The sequence below is a fragment of the Xyrauchen texanus genome, chromosome 1 (assembly GCF_025860055.1).
Source record: "Xyrauchen texanus isolate HMW12.3.18 chromosome 1, RBS_HiC_50CHRs, whole genome shotgun sequence".
NCBI classification, from domain to species: Eukaryota; Metazoa; Chordata; class Actinopteri; order Cypriniformes; family Catostomidae; genus Xyrauchen; species Xyrauchen texanus.
The window spans coordinates 31,343,766-31,363,849 of NC_068276.1; the positions used below are offsets into that span (position 1 = coordinate 31,343,766).

The window sequence follows — 20,084 nt, forward strand, 5'->3', positions numbered from 1 at the left end:
CCAAACCGCATTCTCTATGGTGGTAATGTGCAACAAGCTTTTAGATTGGGCACTGTGTCTTGCACCGGCACCATGGCGGTGGAAAGGGGGCATAGGTGAACTGTATAACAGGCAAAACATGATATACATTGTGTGTATTTTCCCATTTTTTAGGAAAATCTTCCTAAAATCTATTAAAAAAATATGAAGAATCTGATTTTATAGCAGATTTAACAATAGAAAGGAGTGAATAAAATCACAATTATGTACAGAAGCATGATCATTTGTGTGCTTTTTAACTCTGTGTCGAATTTTGCAAACCCAGCATGAGTTACTAAGGAATGAAAAGAGGTTATGTTCTGCCCACTCCACTCACTGGCAAAGGACATGAGTCCCCCGAAGCCATCATTGCTGTTGTTGGAAATGGTAGAGTTTGGAGAGCTATTTTTGGAATCTCCCTCACCATCAGATTCACCCGGAAGCTTCAGACTGCTAGGTCTTAATGGCCGAGACGGCCTAAGCAAACAGAGTACAGAGAGAGAATATTTAGAGCGTGTATGTGCATTTGTTTGTTTCAGCTGACATATACAGTATATTCTGGGTGTCTGTGTTTGTGCAGTAATTCTATGTGTAAGACTGACTGAAGTGTGCTGAAAACATACTTGTTGCCATTGAGATTCTGGTTGAAGCGTGGTGTGTAACTCTCCTCTTGTTCATCTGCTTCAACATCGTCCTCTGTAGGGAATCCATACTGGGGCTCAAAAAAGGGGTTGTCATACTCTCGCTTCTTACTGGCTGAGTCCACAGGATCTAGCTCAGGAACGGGTCTAATGAAAGGTGGGGCACACAATCCTGGAGCAGAGTTCTGTAGAGCCACGCTTGCAGACTCCTCCACCTCAACAGGATCCTTCTGCACCTGCATAATAAAAAAAAGATACACTTAGCTTAAGTGTCACAAATGAATGGTTCATTCTAGATTCAGATAACACATATTGTGCAAGCACTGACATGGTTGATTCCCTGTATGACAGTACTGGGACTGGAACTGGCCGTGGTGCTAGAACTGGAGCGGAGCGGCTGGCCATCTGTGGCCTCTGGAGGGCCCTCTGGGTCACGTTCCCCACTCTCCCCTTTATAATCCTGGAAGTCATGGATCTCTACCTCATTAGCATCCCCCAGTGCAGCATGGGTCAGGGGGTCAACATCTAGAGAGAGAGAGAGAGAGAGAGAGAGAGAGAGAGAGAGAGAGAAAGAAAACATGGCAACAATAAGGAAGCATATATAAAAATTCTAACTTCTCAAGAGTCTTTTTTCTCTAAATTTAGGTTCATTTCAATATGGTTTTGAATCAAAGGCTTGAAAAAGGGATTCAAATGGAGATGCTAACTTGGTGTATCCCCTTGTATGTCTCCTTTGATCATTTCATTCACAAAGTCTCCAAGAGACGAGTAGGAAGAACTGGAGTCATCATATGCTTCACTGTCACTGTCACTGCCACTAAAACAAAAATATACCAACAAACGGAAATAAACAGTTTATGTGAAAATGTAGAAAAATGTGTGGCATGAAATAGCCAGGAACTTTGGAGTATTTTACTACATAAAAACATAAGTTAAAAAACCTTACAGAATCTGAGTTGACTGTGGAAAAGGTGTCTGCATGAATGTGTGTATAAAGGTCTATATGTGTAAGTGAACATTACATGCATGTATGTACTGTATGTGTGTGTTGTGTTCAACCTGTCATCTGTAGGGTCTGAATCATTGGTCTCATCCTGCAGAGGTCCACTTAATGCCTCTGCCAGATGAGAGTTTCCATCATACACACGGTAGAATATTGGCTGTAACTGGTGGGCATACCACTTAGGCTTATCGCCTATCAGAGAGGGATCGTACACATCTGACACACACAAACACACAGCATAAATATTAATCATACACACAAAATGACAGAAACATACACTGAATGGTTTTTAAGGTTAAACTGTAAGTGCAGATAAGTGAAAAGGTGAGAGATCTAATATAACAATGTGCGCATCTCTCTTACTGTTATGTATCCTTTGGAAAGCCAGGTTGGTGGGGTTGAGAGCCCACTCTCCATAGTACTCAACTGCCTGGGTGTGTGAGAGCTTTTCTGTGAATCCATTTCGTCGTGGTCGAGAGGCCAGAAAAGACGTGGCCTGGAACGCCACCACGGGCCGAGGGAAGAGACGCAGAGTGCGAGTGTGCATCTGGAACCCTTGCAGCACGTTTGGAGAGTTGAAGAACCTCACCATCGCTACTCTAATCACAAACACAAACAAATAACACATTTAAAGGAAATATCAAGTGCTTTGTGGGACATTTTAAAGGTGAAGTGTGTAATTTCTGCGGCACCAGCGTCACCAAACGAAATTGTAAAAATAACGACCGGTTTCCATAACACTCCCTCCCCCACCCCACAAATACGCCATTGGTTGAACCATTGTTTAGTTAACATGAACAAACAATGAACAATAATTATTAAGCATTTATTAATCTAGGTTAATGTTAATTAAAATATTTTCTAATACAGTTGTAAACATTAGTTAATGTAGTACTATGAACTAACAATGAACAATTACAAAACAGTACATATATTTTTATTAACTAACATTAACAAAAGATAAATAAATGCTGTAAAAATATATTGTTAATGGTTAGTTAATGTTAACTAATGTTGTTTAATAATGTTAACAGATGGAACCTTATTGTAAAGCGTTACCAATGTTTCTACTATATGTTGGGCTAGATGAGATGCTCAAACAAAGAAAGCCATGTTTTGATTGCACCATAAAACCTTTTTTTATTTTTTTATTTGAGGAAATCAACCATTCCATGGCTTCCTTACAGGTGTCTCTGCATATTAAGCTGTGATGGTATACATTATTTCAACAAAAATACACATTTTACCTTTAAGGACATAAGAGAACAAATATTTTACTCTTAATACAAGTAACAAGTAACATCACTTCAACTTTGGACTTGATATAAATATTTAGATTGGTCATCTTTGTAAAGAGTACTCTGATGGTATCGGTTGGGAATGCCAAAATACTATGATTTATACCCCTGGTACTGACTGATCCATGTTAATATACAATGGTATATACATGGTAATCTAAAGTAATCCAAAAATACTCTGGTAATTCCGTTGCACTTTTTTGTAAGGGCACTATCTTTGCATATCAAAGATATTATTGTAGTAACTAAAGATTTACCAGCTGTTCACCCTTATCTCACGTAAGATATAGAAATAACTCCATACCGTGTGGCCACATCCACAGAGTCCACATCATTGCCATAGATGAGCGGATTGAACTCAGTGGAGGAGGGGGAGGCTTTGTCACGACCAGAGGGCAACAGAGGCAGCTCCTGGCCCTCATGAAACTTCTCTAGGTTCAGAATGGGCTGAGTGTTCAGACTCATGCTTGCCAGAGCCTTGACAGAGCAACAAACAACACAGAGACAAAGAGACAGGTGGAAGAGGGAGATTGATACAGGAGAGATACATTAAACAATGAATCCTGACATTACAGAAAAGACCAAACTTTGAGCACTATCGCCTCAGGCAATCATGTCCAACATTACAGATATTCGTTTGATCAAGATTCGTCGGTCAGATCAACGTCTATAGACCTAATGAATGGCAAAGATGAAACAAAAGTCTTTGTCTCTGTTTACAATAAAGATGGGTTACAATTAGATCAAATTAACATTACACAAACGACAAGTTTAAACGACAGCTTTTGCCTGAAACCACAGTGCTACACTGAGGATTTAAGTCGTGTTAGAAGGGAAGTGAGCGGTCATCACACAGAGCCATTAACAAAGCACTCTGAGAACTCTGCCATTGCCCACTCAATGCCTCTCAGCTGGCATTCAGACAGACCCTGCACTTGACATGCCATTTGGCCAGCACACTACCAAACCAAAAACATAATCCGGTCCATGTCCTAAAATGATTTTTTCTTTGGGTTATTTAAATAAGAAGTTGCATTCAAACATGCTCAAGCCAAACATAGTGCTATGAGAAACAGGGGGACTTCTGTAAGATCTTCATAACACAGAGAGAAGAGTAAGATCAGCGCAGAGTTAAAGACTATCTTGACAAACAGAGACTTTTTTGTGTGCAAGTTTATGAGTTTATTATTTGTAAGGGCGTAAAGTAAGGAAACGTCTGTGTGTCTTAAATATTTGTTAAAGATACAGCAGAGATGTCTGTAGGTGTATGTGTTGTGTGTGTTGTATGAAGGGGGTGGGGAAGAAATCGCTTTTCCGTGCAAACTGAACATGGCACATTCAAAGAGCAAAGATTTGTTAACCTTCGAATCGGAGGTGAAGATCTGCTTTTGGGTGATCTGAGTCAACCTAACCAGACACTGAAGGACACAAGAAAACATGGAGGGAATGTCACATGACAACCTGTCACTAAAACACATGTGACAAAAAGTGAGAGGAAACACCACAGGGAAAGACAAATTGAGAGAAAGAGAATGGCTATGTTCGGTATTGCATGCTACCATACTACTCTTACCATACTGTTACTGCAGAATATAGTTTGTGCTATGTGCACAGTTTGTGAATTTTCTGCATGCACAGAATGTGCTCGACTTGACCTTCCATTTCCAGTGTGATAGATGAACTGGAAGGAATATCAGCAGTGAATTTTAACTCAGCCAAATATTAAAACAATTAGACACAAAATTGGATTACAAATGCAAAATAAAAATAAAAATAATTTCCATAAGGATAACTGGACATCACTCGCTGAATTCAACATGTATTATGATGAGGTCATGTGACAAATGTTACTGTTTTGATATGTTATTCTGGGATAATGGCTACTGTTTCACATTCTATTTCTTTTTAAATAGTATGCTGTATACATTGTATACAGTGCACCAAGTAGGTAGTAAGCTAGTATTCCATTCAGAACATAGCCATTGCAACACACAAATTCACAAGTTAGACAGTATGACTTCTACACCAGGTACATCAGGGCATCCATGGTTATCAGAGATAACCATTGGGTTATGTGATGGAAAAGCAGATCTCACACAAACATGTAATTGGAGTACTTTGAACAGAACTCAAACTCAAACTAACATGGTAGATTAAGGTTTATTTGGAAGTTTTATATCTTACATAGTCTCTAGCAACTTAATAAAATAAAATAAAAACTCCTTGTGAGTAAGAAATACTTTCTTCAGCTCAGAGTTTGGTTCTTAGAAATCTTCCTGCTTGTCTCTATAAATACTGTATATTTATTAAATGAGGGCAACAGGTCTCTAAACCACTATGGCTGGGCATTGCTACAGATTTCCTTATTCGATTCGATTCTGATTCACAAGCTCGCGATTCGATTTCGATTCAATCCGATCGTGATTCATATGGGTATATTTAAGTTATAATGTCCCTTTTGTTTAAATATGAAAGAAATTATTGTCCAGCTAATGCTGTTAATTATACAGGGGACCTTTTAACTAGGTGCATTATTTTTCATAATTTTAGTCACATTTAGATTTTTAAAAATGAACAAATCCATGTTTTCAATCAATAAATAACTTATTTTATATATACATTTTTGTTACATGTTAATTGTTTAATTGCATAATTTGTACTATTTAAAAGTATTTACATTGATTTGTTGGACATGTGCTAAAACTGGTACTGTCTCTTTAACAAAACCGGCATTTCTGTAAAATGAGCACATCGTGAGAGACTCAAACGGCTTTATCTCATCTGTGCTAGGCATGATTACAATTAATTGCTTATTTTTGTTTGGTTTTTGATGAACAACTGACTGTAGAGAACAGAAAGGGTATTAAAAGAGACATAACTCAATGACAATTGGGTTGCGTGAAATCTAAACATTTACCAGCCAGTTGCCAAATACAAACATTTTAGCCGCATAACGTGAAATTTGGTTGCAAATGCAAATTATTTCCTCTCACTGTTGCAGATGATTGCACATAGAGTAAAAGATTGAGGATTTAAGAATCGATGTAGTGATGGTTCAAATGAATATTGCAATCCATCTGTAAATCTATATTTTTTACCCATCCCTTTAAACCACTAAATAAATAAATAAAAATAGATGACATACAGCATACACTACTGCATATAACTTAGGTTCCAAAACAATCTTGATGTAAATATTACGGCTTGATTCACAGTGTTTCATAATGACGAATGAAGATTTGTGAGTCATTGTTTGTGACACACACCTGACGATTCAGTGTATAGACTATTTTGGCATAAGTGATTACAATGACATCATTAATGATAGATGCAACAAAATGGTAAATCAATTTTGGGTGAGAAATTCTGCTGCAGACTAGCAAAGACAAACAACAGATTCTGCTATAAAAGACAAATGTGCTTCTCTTAAAAAGACACAAGAAAGACTTGAAACAGAGTTTGTCCGTTTATGACTGAATGATGACAGCACAATGAAATGTGTAAATGGTTTACAACACATCTTGATGTTAATGGGTTTTAATTAAACTCAGATGTGCTCAGAATCAGGTCAGAAGCTCTACATAAGGGTCTATGTGGGTTCTTTAAAGGGTTGAGCAACAGAACTAGACATTTAGACATATTAGACATGTCAGTAACTGAGGAAACTCAAAACGTTTATTACCTCCAAGAGCTGAAACAAAAAAAGGGGGATATACAGTCAATACAATACATTTACTGTATTATCATCTAAAATATTACACTGTCAACAGCAACATTAGAAAATTTCAGATAACGTATTTAACTATCTGTCTACATTTAGCTTTAAATGATAGACTTCAAAACATTGTGTTTTATTAGGTTTCCTCATTTGTAAGTTGCTGGATAGAAGTGTTGGCTATATATATATATATATATATATATATATACATACATTATGAGGTTTATATTTGCATTATTTAAAAGCACTATTATAATTAGGGCTGCCAATCGATTTAAACTTTAATCAAATTATTTATATGATGTGCAGTTTAATCACAATCAATAGCATATATCAATATTTACTGAGAAAAGCACCTAAATAAAGACAATTTAGTAAAAAGAAATATATATAAATATATATATATATATACCACAATTAATTCTGGTCCTCGAATCTGATTGGATGAGAGATGTTCCATGAGCACTGATGGTGTGACACCATCAGCACTCAGACGCTTCACTGTGCGTGTATCACTCCGCGTTCATGCTGTTCTAAACTAAAGTGTATCTATTAGGAGTTAGTCTTTATTTTTGAAATTACATGTTAGCCAGCAGGTGGTGGCAAAAAAAAAATTTTGTGTGTAATATGAGCCAGTTGGAGACGTAAAGTGAATCCGTTAGTCATTGTTTACATAGAACTGCGCTCCGTGATCGCTCATATTATCAAAGCTAGGAAATAGCTTTAAACGGACAACTTCAGGATTAAGGCTCATGTTGAGAGACACAACAGACTGATTTATTACAGAACTCAAGTGCTTACCTTTTATCGGAGTTTCCACATTGGATACATACTGTTTAAAATGGCAGAGGACATCGCTGTTTCTATATTGAACGACTCTTGAGGACCGGCTACCGTGAAATAGAGAGGAATACCCCTGCTTGGGCATCTATTTTCCACTGAAAAAGCTGACAGCATCTCTGATTGGGTGTGGCAACATGTGATTGCACACGCTCCATCTCTCTCTCTCTCGCTCTCTCTCACACACACACACACACACACACACACACACACACACACACACACACACACACACACACACACACACACACACACACACACACACACACACACAGACACACAAACACACACATCCAGCCGTCTATCCTTGTTTATCCAATAACTTGTTAGAAACAGCACAAGTCACGATACTATTTCTGAAGTGAACTTTTTGAATTACAAACGAAGTCTTGGACGCATCATTTGTTATGAACCAGCAAGGGCAGATTCTGATCGGTCGCAGTAATGAAGTAGTTCCATGCACAAATATATATATATATATATATATATATATATATATATATATATATATATTTTTTTTTTTTTAAATATCATATATAAAAATATAATTATTTAGATAATTAAAATACATTATATAAAATACATATAGTATATTGTGGGAGTAGACAAGTTAAGCATTTCTAGAATACAAAAAGTTGCTTAAAAATATTGTTTGCTTTATTTCCATATTAATATTGGGCTACTTCCATCTGAGCTATTTTGAATTGTTGGTCTATGTACTCATGCTTTTGAAGATTTTCACTTTGGTTGTGTAGCTTTTCACTAGTTTTCAGTGTTTATAGTCATCCCTGTGTTTATAGGATGCTGTGTCAAGTTAAATGTAGTTTGAAACATTGAAAAACGCCTCTCGAGATCCCTGCATTTGATGTGTCCAGCTGTCTTTGAGTGCAAAAGCGCATCTGTGAAAGGCTCTGGTGCTCTTTTTGGTTTGATGACGCATGTTGCCTGCAAGGTTGCCCTACTGCCACAGCAAGGTTGTACATTAAGCTTGAATTGCTCCGATGGTAGGAATATTCCTTATTATAGAATTTACATTAGAATCGGAGCCTTGATAGTGTTAATTTTTTGAGTCTGAACAAAAGTGGTCTGTAGATAAGGATGTCTGGTTTGTTTACCTGTTTCAGATGTTTCTTCAGCTCAGAGGCCTCGGGCTCAGGTAGAGGAGGGAGCATTTCAGCATTGCTAGGAGCATTGACCTACAAGGAGATAAACAATCAACAAAAGACCACTTTTAGGTATTAACATTAATTATTAATGGCTTTCGACATGCCATAATCCACAAACCCCTGTCTTTGTGTAGTCTGTGACATTACAAATACATGACATACCTTGTTGCAGTCCAGATCCACTAACCAAACATCATCAGGAATCTTAAAGTAAGACTTGTACAGGAAAAAACTGGCTGGCACACCAATGACATATGGAGTCGGTGCTAACAGGAGCTAGAGAGAGAGAGATGTAAATATATGTATGTATATATATGTATACAGTTGAAGTCAGAAATGTACATACACTTTAGCCAAATACATTTCAACTCAGTTTTTCACAATTCCTGACATTTAATCGTAGAAAACATTCCCTGTCTTAAGTCAGTTAGGATCACTACTTTAGTAGTGTCCTAAAAGTACATACATTTTGTTAGTATTTGGTAGCATTGTGTTTAAATTGGGTATAATATTTTGGGTAGCCTTCTACAAGCTTCTCATAATTTTATCCCATTCCTCCAGACAGAACTGGTGTAACTGAGTCAGTTTGTAGGAATCCTTGCTCGCATGTGCGTTTTCAGTTCTGCCCACATTTTCTATTGGGGTCAAGGCTTTCTGTAATGCTCACTCCAATACCATGACTTTGTTGTCCTTAAGCCATTTTGCCACACCTTGAGGTATGCTTGGGGTCATTGTCCATTTGAAAGACCCATTTGTGACAGAGCTTTAAATTCCTGTCTGAAGTCTTGAGATGTTGCTTCAATATATCCACATAATTTTCCTTCCTCATGATGTCAGCTATTTTGTGAAGTGCACCAGTCCCTCCTGCAGCAAAGCACCCCCACAACATGATGCTGCCACTCTCTGATTCACGGTTGGGATGGTGTTCTTCAGCTTGCAAGCCTCACCCTTTTTCCTCCAAACATATCGATGATCATTATGGCCAAACAGTTAGATCTTTGTCCCCATGTGCACTTGCAAACTGTAGTCTGGCTTTATTATAGAGGTTTTCAAGCAATGGCTTCTTCCTTGCTGAGCAGTCTTTCAGGTTATGTCGAAATAGGACTTGTTTTACTGTGGATATAGATACTTGTCTACCTGTTTCCTCCAGCATCTTCACAAGGTCCTTTGCTGTTGATTTGATTTGCACTTTTCGCACCAAACTATGTTCATCTCTAGGAGACAGAATTTGTCTCCTTCCTGATCGGTTTATACTTGCGTACTATTGTTTGTACAGATGAACATGGCACCTTCATGCATTTGGAAATTGCTCCCAAGAATGAACCAGACTTGTGGACGTCCACAATTTATTTTCTGAGGTCTTAGCTGATTTCTTTAGATTTTCCCATGATGTCAAGCAAAGGGGCACTGAGTTTGAAGGTAGGCCTTAAAATACATCCATAAGTACACCTCCAATCGACTCTAATTAGCCAATCTGAAGCTAATTTCCTAAAGGCTTAACATCATTTTGTGGAATTTTCCAAGCTGCTTAAAGGCACAGTTAACTTAGTGTATGTAAACCTCTGACCTCAATATATATATGTATGTATACATGTATGTATGCTGTCTATATGTATATATCTTGTAATTATCAATGCTATATATTGGTGTTTGTCTTGTTTTTGGAATGGCAACAGCAGTAGTATATGGGTTCATATTCATTGAAAATCTTATGTTGGAATTTTCAGGGCCTTAAGTCCTCTACTTTGGGAATTAAAACATGTTATCCAGATTTTTAAAAATAAATTCAAGATTCTGACATTATAATATTGCAAGAGACATGGAGTAAAGGATATTTGTCCACTAGCTGTCCAATAGGCTACAGAGAAATAGTTCTACCATCAACCAAACTAAGAGGAGTAACTCAGGCAGGGATTCAGGGGGACAAAACAATACTGATAAATTGAAACAATCAAAATATAATTTTTGGCTGAAAATATTTATTTTTTATCTCAACAGAGGGTAACATATTCTTGTGTCCTACATATATTCCCCCCACAGAGTCCCTTTATTATAATGAAGAAACTTTCTCCATCCTACTAGATGAAATCAACCATTTCCAGCCAAAGGGAAATGAATTAATCTTTGGTGATTTAAATGCCAGGACTAGAGTTGAACAGTCCAGATCAACACAGGGAGACAAATAGATTACATATGTCAGCCATCTCATGCCCTCACATCTCCACAGAAATAACTATGACAAAATCACAAACAAATGTGGGAAAAGTCTACTACAGCTCTGTCGGTCATTGGATCTATATATAGCAAACGGTCGCGTACATGGAGACTTATTTGTTCGTTACACTTACAACTCTATTCTGGGAAGCAGTACTGTAGATTTTGCGATCACAGACATTGATCCAGTACATATCAGAGCATTAACAGTCAGTCCCCAAACACCCTTATCTGACCACTGTAATATTACAGTTTACCTAAACAGGACAGAAACAAATCAAACATCCAGAGAGCCTAACAACTATAGAGGCATTTGTGCCTGCTAGAAAACATTCTTAGAGTCCACAACATTATGAAGAAAAATCTAATTGGATCCCTGGCCAAACACAGAACATCTGACCATATCTACACCCTCCTTACGATCAGTGACAAACATGTACAGCAAAACAAATCTAAAGTCTTCTCTTGTTTTGTGAATTTTGAGAAGGCATTCAACATTGACTACCTTTAGACAAGGTTGTCAGTAGAAGAGTTGACAAGAGTCAGTAGAACTCAGGGCAACACCAAACAACTCATGAAGAGCTGAATTAGGCAGATACCCCCTTCTAATTAGTGTCCAAAAAAAAAGAGCGCTCAATTTCTAGAAGCATTTAAAGAACAGCGACTCGACATTCTATCACAATCAAGAGGAGAATGTAGAGTGTAGTGCTCTCTCCCAGCTAGTGCTCAAACTAAACCCATCACAGGACAACACGCCCATATTCTGGCCCAACCAAATTATAAATCAACAAACAGAATATTATATTGCTAATTAGAAGCATATCACACAATCACAAAAGAAAATGATATTTATTTGGAACTCAAAAAAGATTACACACAACAGCAGAATATTTGAGGACTGTAAAAGATTGACTCAGTGTCCTTCCACTGACCATTGAAAGAGGCCGGCACAGACAGAGATATCTGCCCCCAGAAGAGAGACTGTGCTCCTTGTGCACACAGAGAGCTGTAGAAATTGAGGAACATTTCCTACTACACTGTGATCACTACAAAAACATTCCCAAAATTTGAGAAAATACTTTATAGCTCAACCAAATCAAACAAAGTTGAGTCCCATATTAGGAGAAAACTCAAGCCTTTTATTAACAGCAGCTAGATATGTAGCAGCCTGCCACAGCAAAACGAAGCAATCAATAACACTGTTAAATTATCAAATGTGTTTTTATTTATTTATTTTCTTTTCCTTGTATCCTTCGTTGCATTTCCCCCTCACATATTTAGTTTATACTGTATTACTTTCTTTTAATTGTTATTGCTTTGGCAATACTGTACAACAGTCATGCTAATAAAGCTTGTTTGAATTTAAAAAACAAATTTCAATTGATAGAGAGCAGAGAGAGAGAGAGAGAGAGAGAGAGCGAGAGAGAGAGAGAGAGAGAGAGAGAGAGAGAAGAGGAGAGTTAAGAAATTCAGACATTATTTCCACACTTATTCCAAAAAGGACAGTATAAAATAATAGTGTGTAGCCAAGAAAATTTTATATTTATTTATTGATCCATCCATTTATTCTGCACACCACAGTGTATATCAGTCAGATGCTGTGTTACCTGTTCTGCAGAGGCCATGCAGGTGGGCAACAGTGGAATGACAGGAAACATATACTCAAGGGGGTAAATCATTGCAACGAACGCCATGACACTCATTGTGAGGGCGTTATAATCTCGAGACTGCAGTACCACCTACAGACAGCAGAGAGTGAAAGTTATTCTCCTTGCCACAATCAAAATCAATATACAGTATGACCCACATTGGTAAAATTATTAAAGTTAAAATATCAGAATTTTTGTGGCTTTTATTTCATATATGTTTGCTTTGAGGTCAACATATTAGTGCTTAGCTCTCATAAATGTTGACCAAATTCACTTATGCAAAAAATGTAGTCTAAACCAAATCACTGATGACTCACTCATGCTGCACTACATAGATTTTTGTCCAATGAAATGCTCTCTAGAATAAGGATGACCCTCCCGCTGACACAAACCAGCAAGTAGCAAATCATGGGCCGAGTTTGGAATGGCATACTACCCTTACTATGCGTACTATTTCCGCCATAGCTCTATAAAGCAGAAATAGTTAAGAGTAGTATGATAGTTTGCCAATCCAAGCTCAGCCATGGTTCAAGGTTGTGACAAAACAAAAGCCTTTTTTAAGGGACAAGTCTTTCGATATGTCCCACACAAAATTCTTCTTTCAAAAGGAAATTTTGTCAATAACAGGCAGAAAGCTGCACTGTTAAGCCAATTCATGGGGTCCTTAACACTAGTTCCACCTGAAAGCAACTGATCTAGAAAAGCCAGTAATCTAAACATAGAGCAGTAATGTATATTTTAGAAGATGAGGTGTAACATTACTCCTTGCCCTCAAGTGTCTGCATGTCTCAATAAATACAGAAAAGACAGTCAACAGCCCATTTCAACTTTAAGCATCTTTAACACTGGTACCAAAGCAGGTTTAAAATCATCTAGTGAGAATCATGTAGGCAATACTACACTGAAGAAGGACTAACAAAAAATTACCATGTTTTTAGATAATATGGTAGTACCATGGTATTCTTTAAAGTACCTTCGAGTACCAAGTGAAGACCCTAGCACACTCTTGGCAAAGTGCTCTTTCGTTCTTAGATCAGAGCCAAAAAGAATTTCGAAACAGATGGACAACAACATACTGTTTGCGAACATTAAGACACCCACCATGCTGCTGGGGGAGGTGTTTAGAAGTACATTTAAATATGAGGAAGCTTAATACTGCATGTAAAACATCAACTAATATGACATTCAAATGTGTTATCAATGACTTCATGACTCATTCTAAGAGTAAAATTCACACCAGTTCAGTAAAAGAAGCTGTTTTAACTACTTGATATTATTATAAGTAATACACATATGCAGAAGATAGTGTCATTTGTGCACAATCATGGCACTAATGCACTAACACGCTATACACAGCCATTATATGGTTTGCCTATTACACTCTGTTATTGTAACTTATAATAACACTGATACTACAGCCAATATGGGTGTATAAATGAGTCTTAATGAGAAGAATACAGACAGAAGAATGATCATAAGCATATCTCACTTTGGGCAGATCTGTGAATGGTTTTCATCTGAAGATGGCACATGAGTGAATGGACAATTAAGAGTATTTAATTAGTATGATTGCTTTTGAAGACTAATAAAAAATAAAAATATATATTTTTTTAAATTGCATGACATGTTCTTGGAAAATGTCTCTACGCGTACGATTGTACAGATATAGGTAAATTTGCACCAGCTCGCTAACTCGCACACCATTGTGTTCATGTTGATGATTCACGCTGGTGAGCCGTTATGAACCACCGAAACAAACTCAAAAAACACCTTCTTTTTGGCCAGATTTTGTTCTAAATGACATCACACCCATTTGTTATTTGAATTTGTAGGAAGTGTGCAGGGGCCTTAAATGTTACTCGAATATGGTAATAATTCAGTATCATTGCATACTGTATATTAAAGTACCATGATATTCCAATCTGATACCACCAAAGTTTTAGTTCAGCTCCTCTGGCCATCCATACCTTGTGCTCCAATAGAATGCAGGCCAGGACCTGCAGGCAGGCATCCACCCCAAGCAGCTCCAGGGGCAGGTGGAGGGGGAAGTCTACAATGCTGAATCGGGAGGGGTCTGGAAGGGCAAAGGTCAGAGCCGGCTGCAGCTCGTGGGGGAGCACTTCCACATCAACACGTCGCTGACCGGCGACAGGCACTGGGGAGTGCAGCAGCCGATACACCCATGACTCTATCTCCCTCAGGTCCTTTAGCACCTGACTACCCTTCTCCTTTTCCTCAACGGAGAGAGCGCCTGTGAATATACGCCACATTGTGTCCCTGAGGAAGCAAAATACAAACACACACACACACACACACATTAGATTAGGGTTAAGGTCCTGCCATGTGTGTGCAGGAAGACACTAAATAGATGTTACTCAAAAGTTAGAATATAAATTCTGGAATATAAAGACTGCAGGTTAAACACACTAACAAATACATGCTCTGACTCAGTCGACAACCTTGAAATTTACCTTGAAATTATCAGGCTAAAACAGACGTTCTTGTCAAACTAAGCTTCGCTAATTTGAGTTCTCTTGTTTCTCACAAACAGCTTGAATTGTATTAAAGTATTACACTTTGAGGACATATAAAGGCCAAACCATTAATAAAGTATTGATATTTATGCAAAAAAAAAAATATATATATTAATTGGTTTTAGCAGCTGATAAGGTGTTTTTCTTTTTGCAATTACCTGCCACAGCAGTGCCGGTCCTACCCTATTTTGCACTCTTGGCGAGACCCTCCAATCACCCAACATTATTAATAACGATGTTAAGATATTATTGCTTCTTAAGTAGGGATCATAAATGGTATCACCATATATAGAAATAAACTTAATGTAAAGAATATGGAAACCAGGTCAAGAGGTTTAACACTAAGATGTTAAAAAAAGAAAGAAAGGGGGAAAAAAAGCAAAGGCACACAGCCCCAAAGATCTATGCACATTGTACAGTCACAGCAGGGGCATTTGTAGGCTTTCATTATTACTGGGGAGTCTGGGGCCAATCTTGTACCATGATGTTGTAGGGGGGTCTGGGGGCACGATCTCCCATTTTTGTATATTTTTTTATTAAATATTTTAATAATGTATTTATTTTCATTTATATATTTTTGCAAAAACAGCAATGAAGTATTCATTTCTGATGATTTTTGGAGCATTATTTGAACATTTACTTTATTAGCCAACATATACCTGTAAATCTATGGAATAAAAAAAATATTGACACCTTTTCACATAACACAGCACAAGATGAAGTTTATCAAAGTTACCTTTCTCAAAATCCTGCTGTGGCAGTATCACGGTACAGTGATGGTACAATATGGTAAAACCTTGGTATTTATATACTATATCCAGGGTTGGGGAGTAACAGAATACATAATATAAGTATAAGTAACTGTATTCCACTACAGTTACAATTTAAATAATTGGTAATTAGAATACAGTTACATTCAAAAAGTATTTTGATTACTGAAGAGATTACTTTGCATTTTATTGTCATTTGTTTCATTTAATATTTAGTTCTTTCAGATGGGAAACATTTATACATATTAAAGTGCAAAGTGCATTTGAACAGCGGTGAAACACTGTCTTATGATGTGTTACATTCATACGAGCAGACGGAGAAGTAAGTTTGAAGTAAGTTTGGAGCAGAAGAAACAGAAATAAACCTTGTGTAAATTGTCAGCTTTATGCTAAGCTAAAATGCCATTTCTAGCCATTTTACATGCACATGTTACCAGACACGATCATATTTTTTTATCAAGAAAATTCACATTGAATCATAATTTCTTTCTTCTAGTAAAACCTTTTGATATTAAGGCAAAAATCATATTCTTGATGATAATTTTTGTATTGTTTTCCTGTAAAAATATATAAAAATCTTGCTTTAGAAACAACACTGCATTAGATATTTAGGTTTTTCAGAGAATGTATTTTTAACATTTGTATTTTGTCTTACAGTACTGGCAGTTTTTATAGTCAAAACAAGTGAAAAAATCTACCAGTGCTGAAGAAGTAATCCAAAGTATTAATAATACGTTACTGACCTTTAATAATCTAACGTAATATGTTAAAAATTACATTTTACCGCATGTATTCTGTAAACTGTAGCGGAATACATTTCAAAAGTATCCCTCACAACCCTGAGTATATCATGGTATTTATATGGTCAGCTTCACCAAGGAACATGTCCAATAAACATGGCTTGGTCATTTTTGGTACTTTTAAGTGCTTTCATGTATTTTGATACACTTTTAGTTTCAAAATGTTTTTACCTGCAGTAGACAATCGTTCACAGGCCGCACACACACTCGCACATGAACTTCATCACTGGCAAACGACTGAATGCAGCTGCAGGTTGTGTTTCAGTGAATTGTAAATACGTTTCCACTTCATTCAGCAGGTTCTCTGTCTTCTAAAGCATCCGGTTACTATTTTACTGCATTACAAATCTCTTCAAACGATTCAGCCCGCACGTTAGACAAATTCATTGACAAGAACCAACTCAAAAGAATGCTTATTTCACGCATCGAGAACTGTTACAATTCACGAGCCCTGCACTTGTGAGTCTATGGTCGTGTTCACAATGGCGTACTTTCCATACTTCTCTCACTGTTTTTGCCAAACACAGACATAACAGAAACAGTAAGAATAATATGGTAGTAAGGCATTTAGTACACAGTTTATATGTTCCGTCGAGGGTCGCCACAACACTTTATCGGAATGCAGTGATAATTTTGTTCAACACAGATTGGACACATGCTAAAATTAGCTCCCTAGATCGGTGCCACCAAATCGAAGCTGCCCTAGGCTGTCGCTTAATGAGTTGACCAGCCCTATGCCACAGACAGCACTTGACACCACAGTCTTTAGTGGGTGGGAAGGTCTTGAGAAATTTATGCTCAGCTGTTCACATCATCTAACATTTCTATTTCATGTCTCAGAATGTTTTCAAACATTAATTGTGTACATTAATTGGATTGTAATTTGCAAATTAGACAGTATATTATGGTATTGTCTTGAAGCCTCATTCAGTCATCTATTCTAGTGTCTGGAAGACAGAAATAGCACAAAAACAGTGGCAGCTGGCATCCTCTGTGAGGATTAAACTACTAATCACTTTAAGTACAATGATGGTAAAGCTCTATAAGCACTAGACTGCACCATAACAAACACTCACAATAGAGTATCCATGTTATCACAACCATATTTACATTGCAATTGTTATTAAAAATGGAAGCAATTTAATGCATAAAAACATGTAGATACAGGGCAGAGGCAACGTTTTCAACGTTTTTTCCTGCATTGAACATTTGGTTGGGCCACCAAAGCAAATGTAATTATATCCATCATGAGTTCAGCACTTCATAAGCACTAAATATTCTTCCCATTTCCGAACACATGCATCTGCATGGGCCGAATGGAGCATGGTTTTGAGAGAACCCCCTAAGCCCACACCAGCATGCTTCAGAGATAGGATAGCACAAAGTGGATCACTTGCAGGATTCAATCAGGCTTCCCACGATATTGCAGCGCAGACCACAAAACGTACAGATTGTTCTACATTACAGAGCTGTAAAAGGAAGTCAAACATTTAAAATGGATTGAACGCTTTTCCATTATAATTAGCACTGGCTAACAACACATCAATAGTTTAATAACACTAACTGGTATTATGACAGAAATGTCATAGATTCATATTAAATATTTTAGGGGGAATCTATTAAGAATTCCTTTTTATTACATCTTTGAAAGTTGTAGGTAAAGATTCTAAATATGTATAGTAGGGTTGGGAACCCTACTAGCGCAATTCAGTGGCAGCAATGCCCTCTACTAAATATCTAGTGCAAAACACACAGTGCAACAAATGACTCTAATGAGCTGGTTCTTTTGAATCTACAGCGTAAAGCATAAACTGCTTCCGGTGTAATCTGATAACCGAACAATAGACTCTTTTGAGCCGGTTCTTTTTAGTGAATCAAAAACTTCGACATCAGTTGAAGCGTTTACTGAATTAATCTGATGCACGAGTTATGAATCCCAAACTCCAAATGAAAAAAGCAGCATGCAGATGGTAAGGTCAGAATTTGCCAAAAACAACATGAATCCATTGAGCCACCCTACTTTGTGTCTGTGCTTTATGCTGCTGGTGGTGTTGTTGTAATGGTATGGGGAATATTTTCGTAGCCCTCATTAGAACCCTTAATTTAATACCAACTGAGCTTTGTATAAATGTCATTGCTTGAGTATTGATGTTTGACCATGTGCGTCTATCCATCATCTTATGACTACCTCCAAATTTCAAAAGGAAGTCCAAACCAATATTACAAAAAGTGTACCTAATGAAGTGGCCACTGACTGTATCACAGCATACTTAAATAGTAAAAAAAGGTTTATTAGGTTTATCTTTCTAGCGAGGGTTGTTTGGTCACCCATGTCATTAGCTAAATGAACCATATCAACATGTTACTGCATCATTGTCCAAACAAATGCCGTTTTGATTTATATAATAGTTTGGTTGATAAGATCTCAAATATATAAGCATGAGTCTCTTCAGATCCAGACAGGCCAGACTGTGGTTGCGTAGGCAGTTGAAGTAAAGCTGTAAGTCATAATTGGTTCATCATAGAACTCCCACTTCTCACAGCTGCTCTCTGAGAACAGTCAGTGGCCTCAATCTGTCATACAGCCTGTCTCCACCAGCTCCACGCACTCTTTCTCTCAGTTTCTTGCCATATTATCTCTTTCCTTCTAGTGGCAATTTGTGGTGTCAAAACCACTGAGACATCTTCATTAATCGGGGGTGTTACTGCAGTGACAATGTTCCATTTTATGATGGGAATGTGTAAGGACACAAAGGCTAATGAAGATTGAATCTACAGTCCTTCCAAATACAGTTTTGCACTGAAATCATCAAGAACAATGATGTCATACCATAACATGCATAATAGTTGAACTAGCATTGTAAGTTAACTCTCAATTAGGGTCCAAAACTAACATGGCAAGATCATTTGCAGCACTCTCATAGATGACACTATTCTTGAAAACTTGTTACATGTGAGTGTTCCACAAGACACACTCACGCTACATGCCTCTGAACAAACAGCAGTCTTTGTGTCTAACAGCATTTCTTTTCATGCGTCACTCTGAGATGTCTTACAGGTCACTCGCCAGTGGCGTTTAGATGAGCAAAGCCGTCACTGCACAAGTGCCCCTGAAATTTGACGGGTGCTAATTTCAAACCCTGGGCTATTATTTAATATAGTTGGTGACTTCCCAGCACCATCATTTACCGTAAATATTCGATTACATTGTCCTTTCGCCAAGCCATAGTCTGTAACTTTATTAGGAACTGATCTCAATGATGTAAGTGGTGCGAAGGATTCAGATCATATACATACAAACCGTCTTCTAAAAAAATCTGCCTAATCACCTTTTTTTCTCCATGGAAAAGTTTTGTTTTTCTCTGCGACTGTATGTACAACATTACTTGTGTTAAGCAAGCCAAGCGAGATTTATAGGAACAAACTGAAGATG

General features: G+C 37.4%; 1 protein-coding gene across 25 annotated transcripts in view; it reads right to left on the reverse strand.

Annotated features, from left to right (window-relative positions):
• The window catches only part of LOC127617366 (MAP kinase-activating death domain protein-like), an 81,054-nt gene that overhangs the window by 32,473 nt on the left and 28,497 nt on the right, over positions 1–20,084 (reverse strand). For 20 of the 25 annotated variants that reach the window (XM_052090742.1, XM_052091200.1, XM_052090828.1 and 17 more), the window contains exons 5-15: positions 14,515–14,824; positions 12,506–12,637; positions 8,847–8,960; positions 8,634–8,714; positions 3,265–3,437; positions 2,026–2,261; positions 1,719–1,878; positions 1,367–1,476; positions 988–1,184; positions 642–895; positions 356–495 (exon numbers count right to left, since the gene is read on the reverse strand). In XM_052090742.1, coding sequence (XP_051946702.1) covers positions 356–495; positions 642–895; positions 988–1,184; positions 1,367–1,476; positions 1,719–1,878; positions 2,026–2,261; positions 3,265–3,437; positions 8,634–8,714; positions 8,847–8,960; positions 12,506–12,637; positions 14,515–14,824 — 1,907 coding nt within the window. Of the gene's footprint in view, positions 1–355; positions 496–641; positions 896–987; positions 1,185–1,366; positions 1,477–1,718; positions 1,879–2,025; positions 2,262–3,264; positions 3,438–4,321; positions 4,379–8,633; positions 8,715–8,846; positions 8,961–12,505; positions 12,638–14,514; positions 14,825–20,084 lie in introns of all 25 variants that reach the window. The other 5 variants (XM_052089738.1, XM_052089654.1, XM_052089577.1 and 2 more) reach the window with 1 other exon arrangement.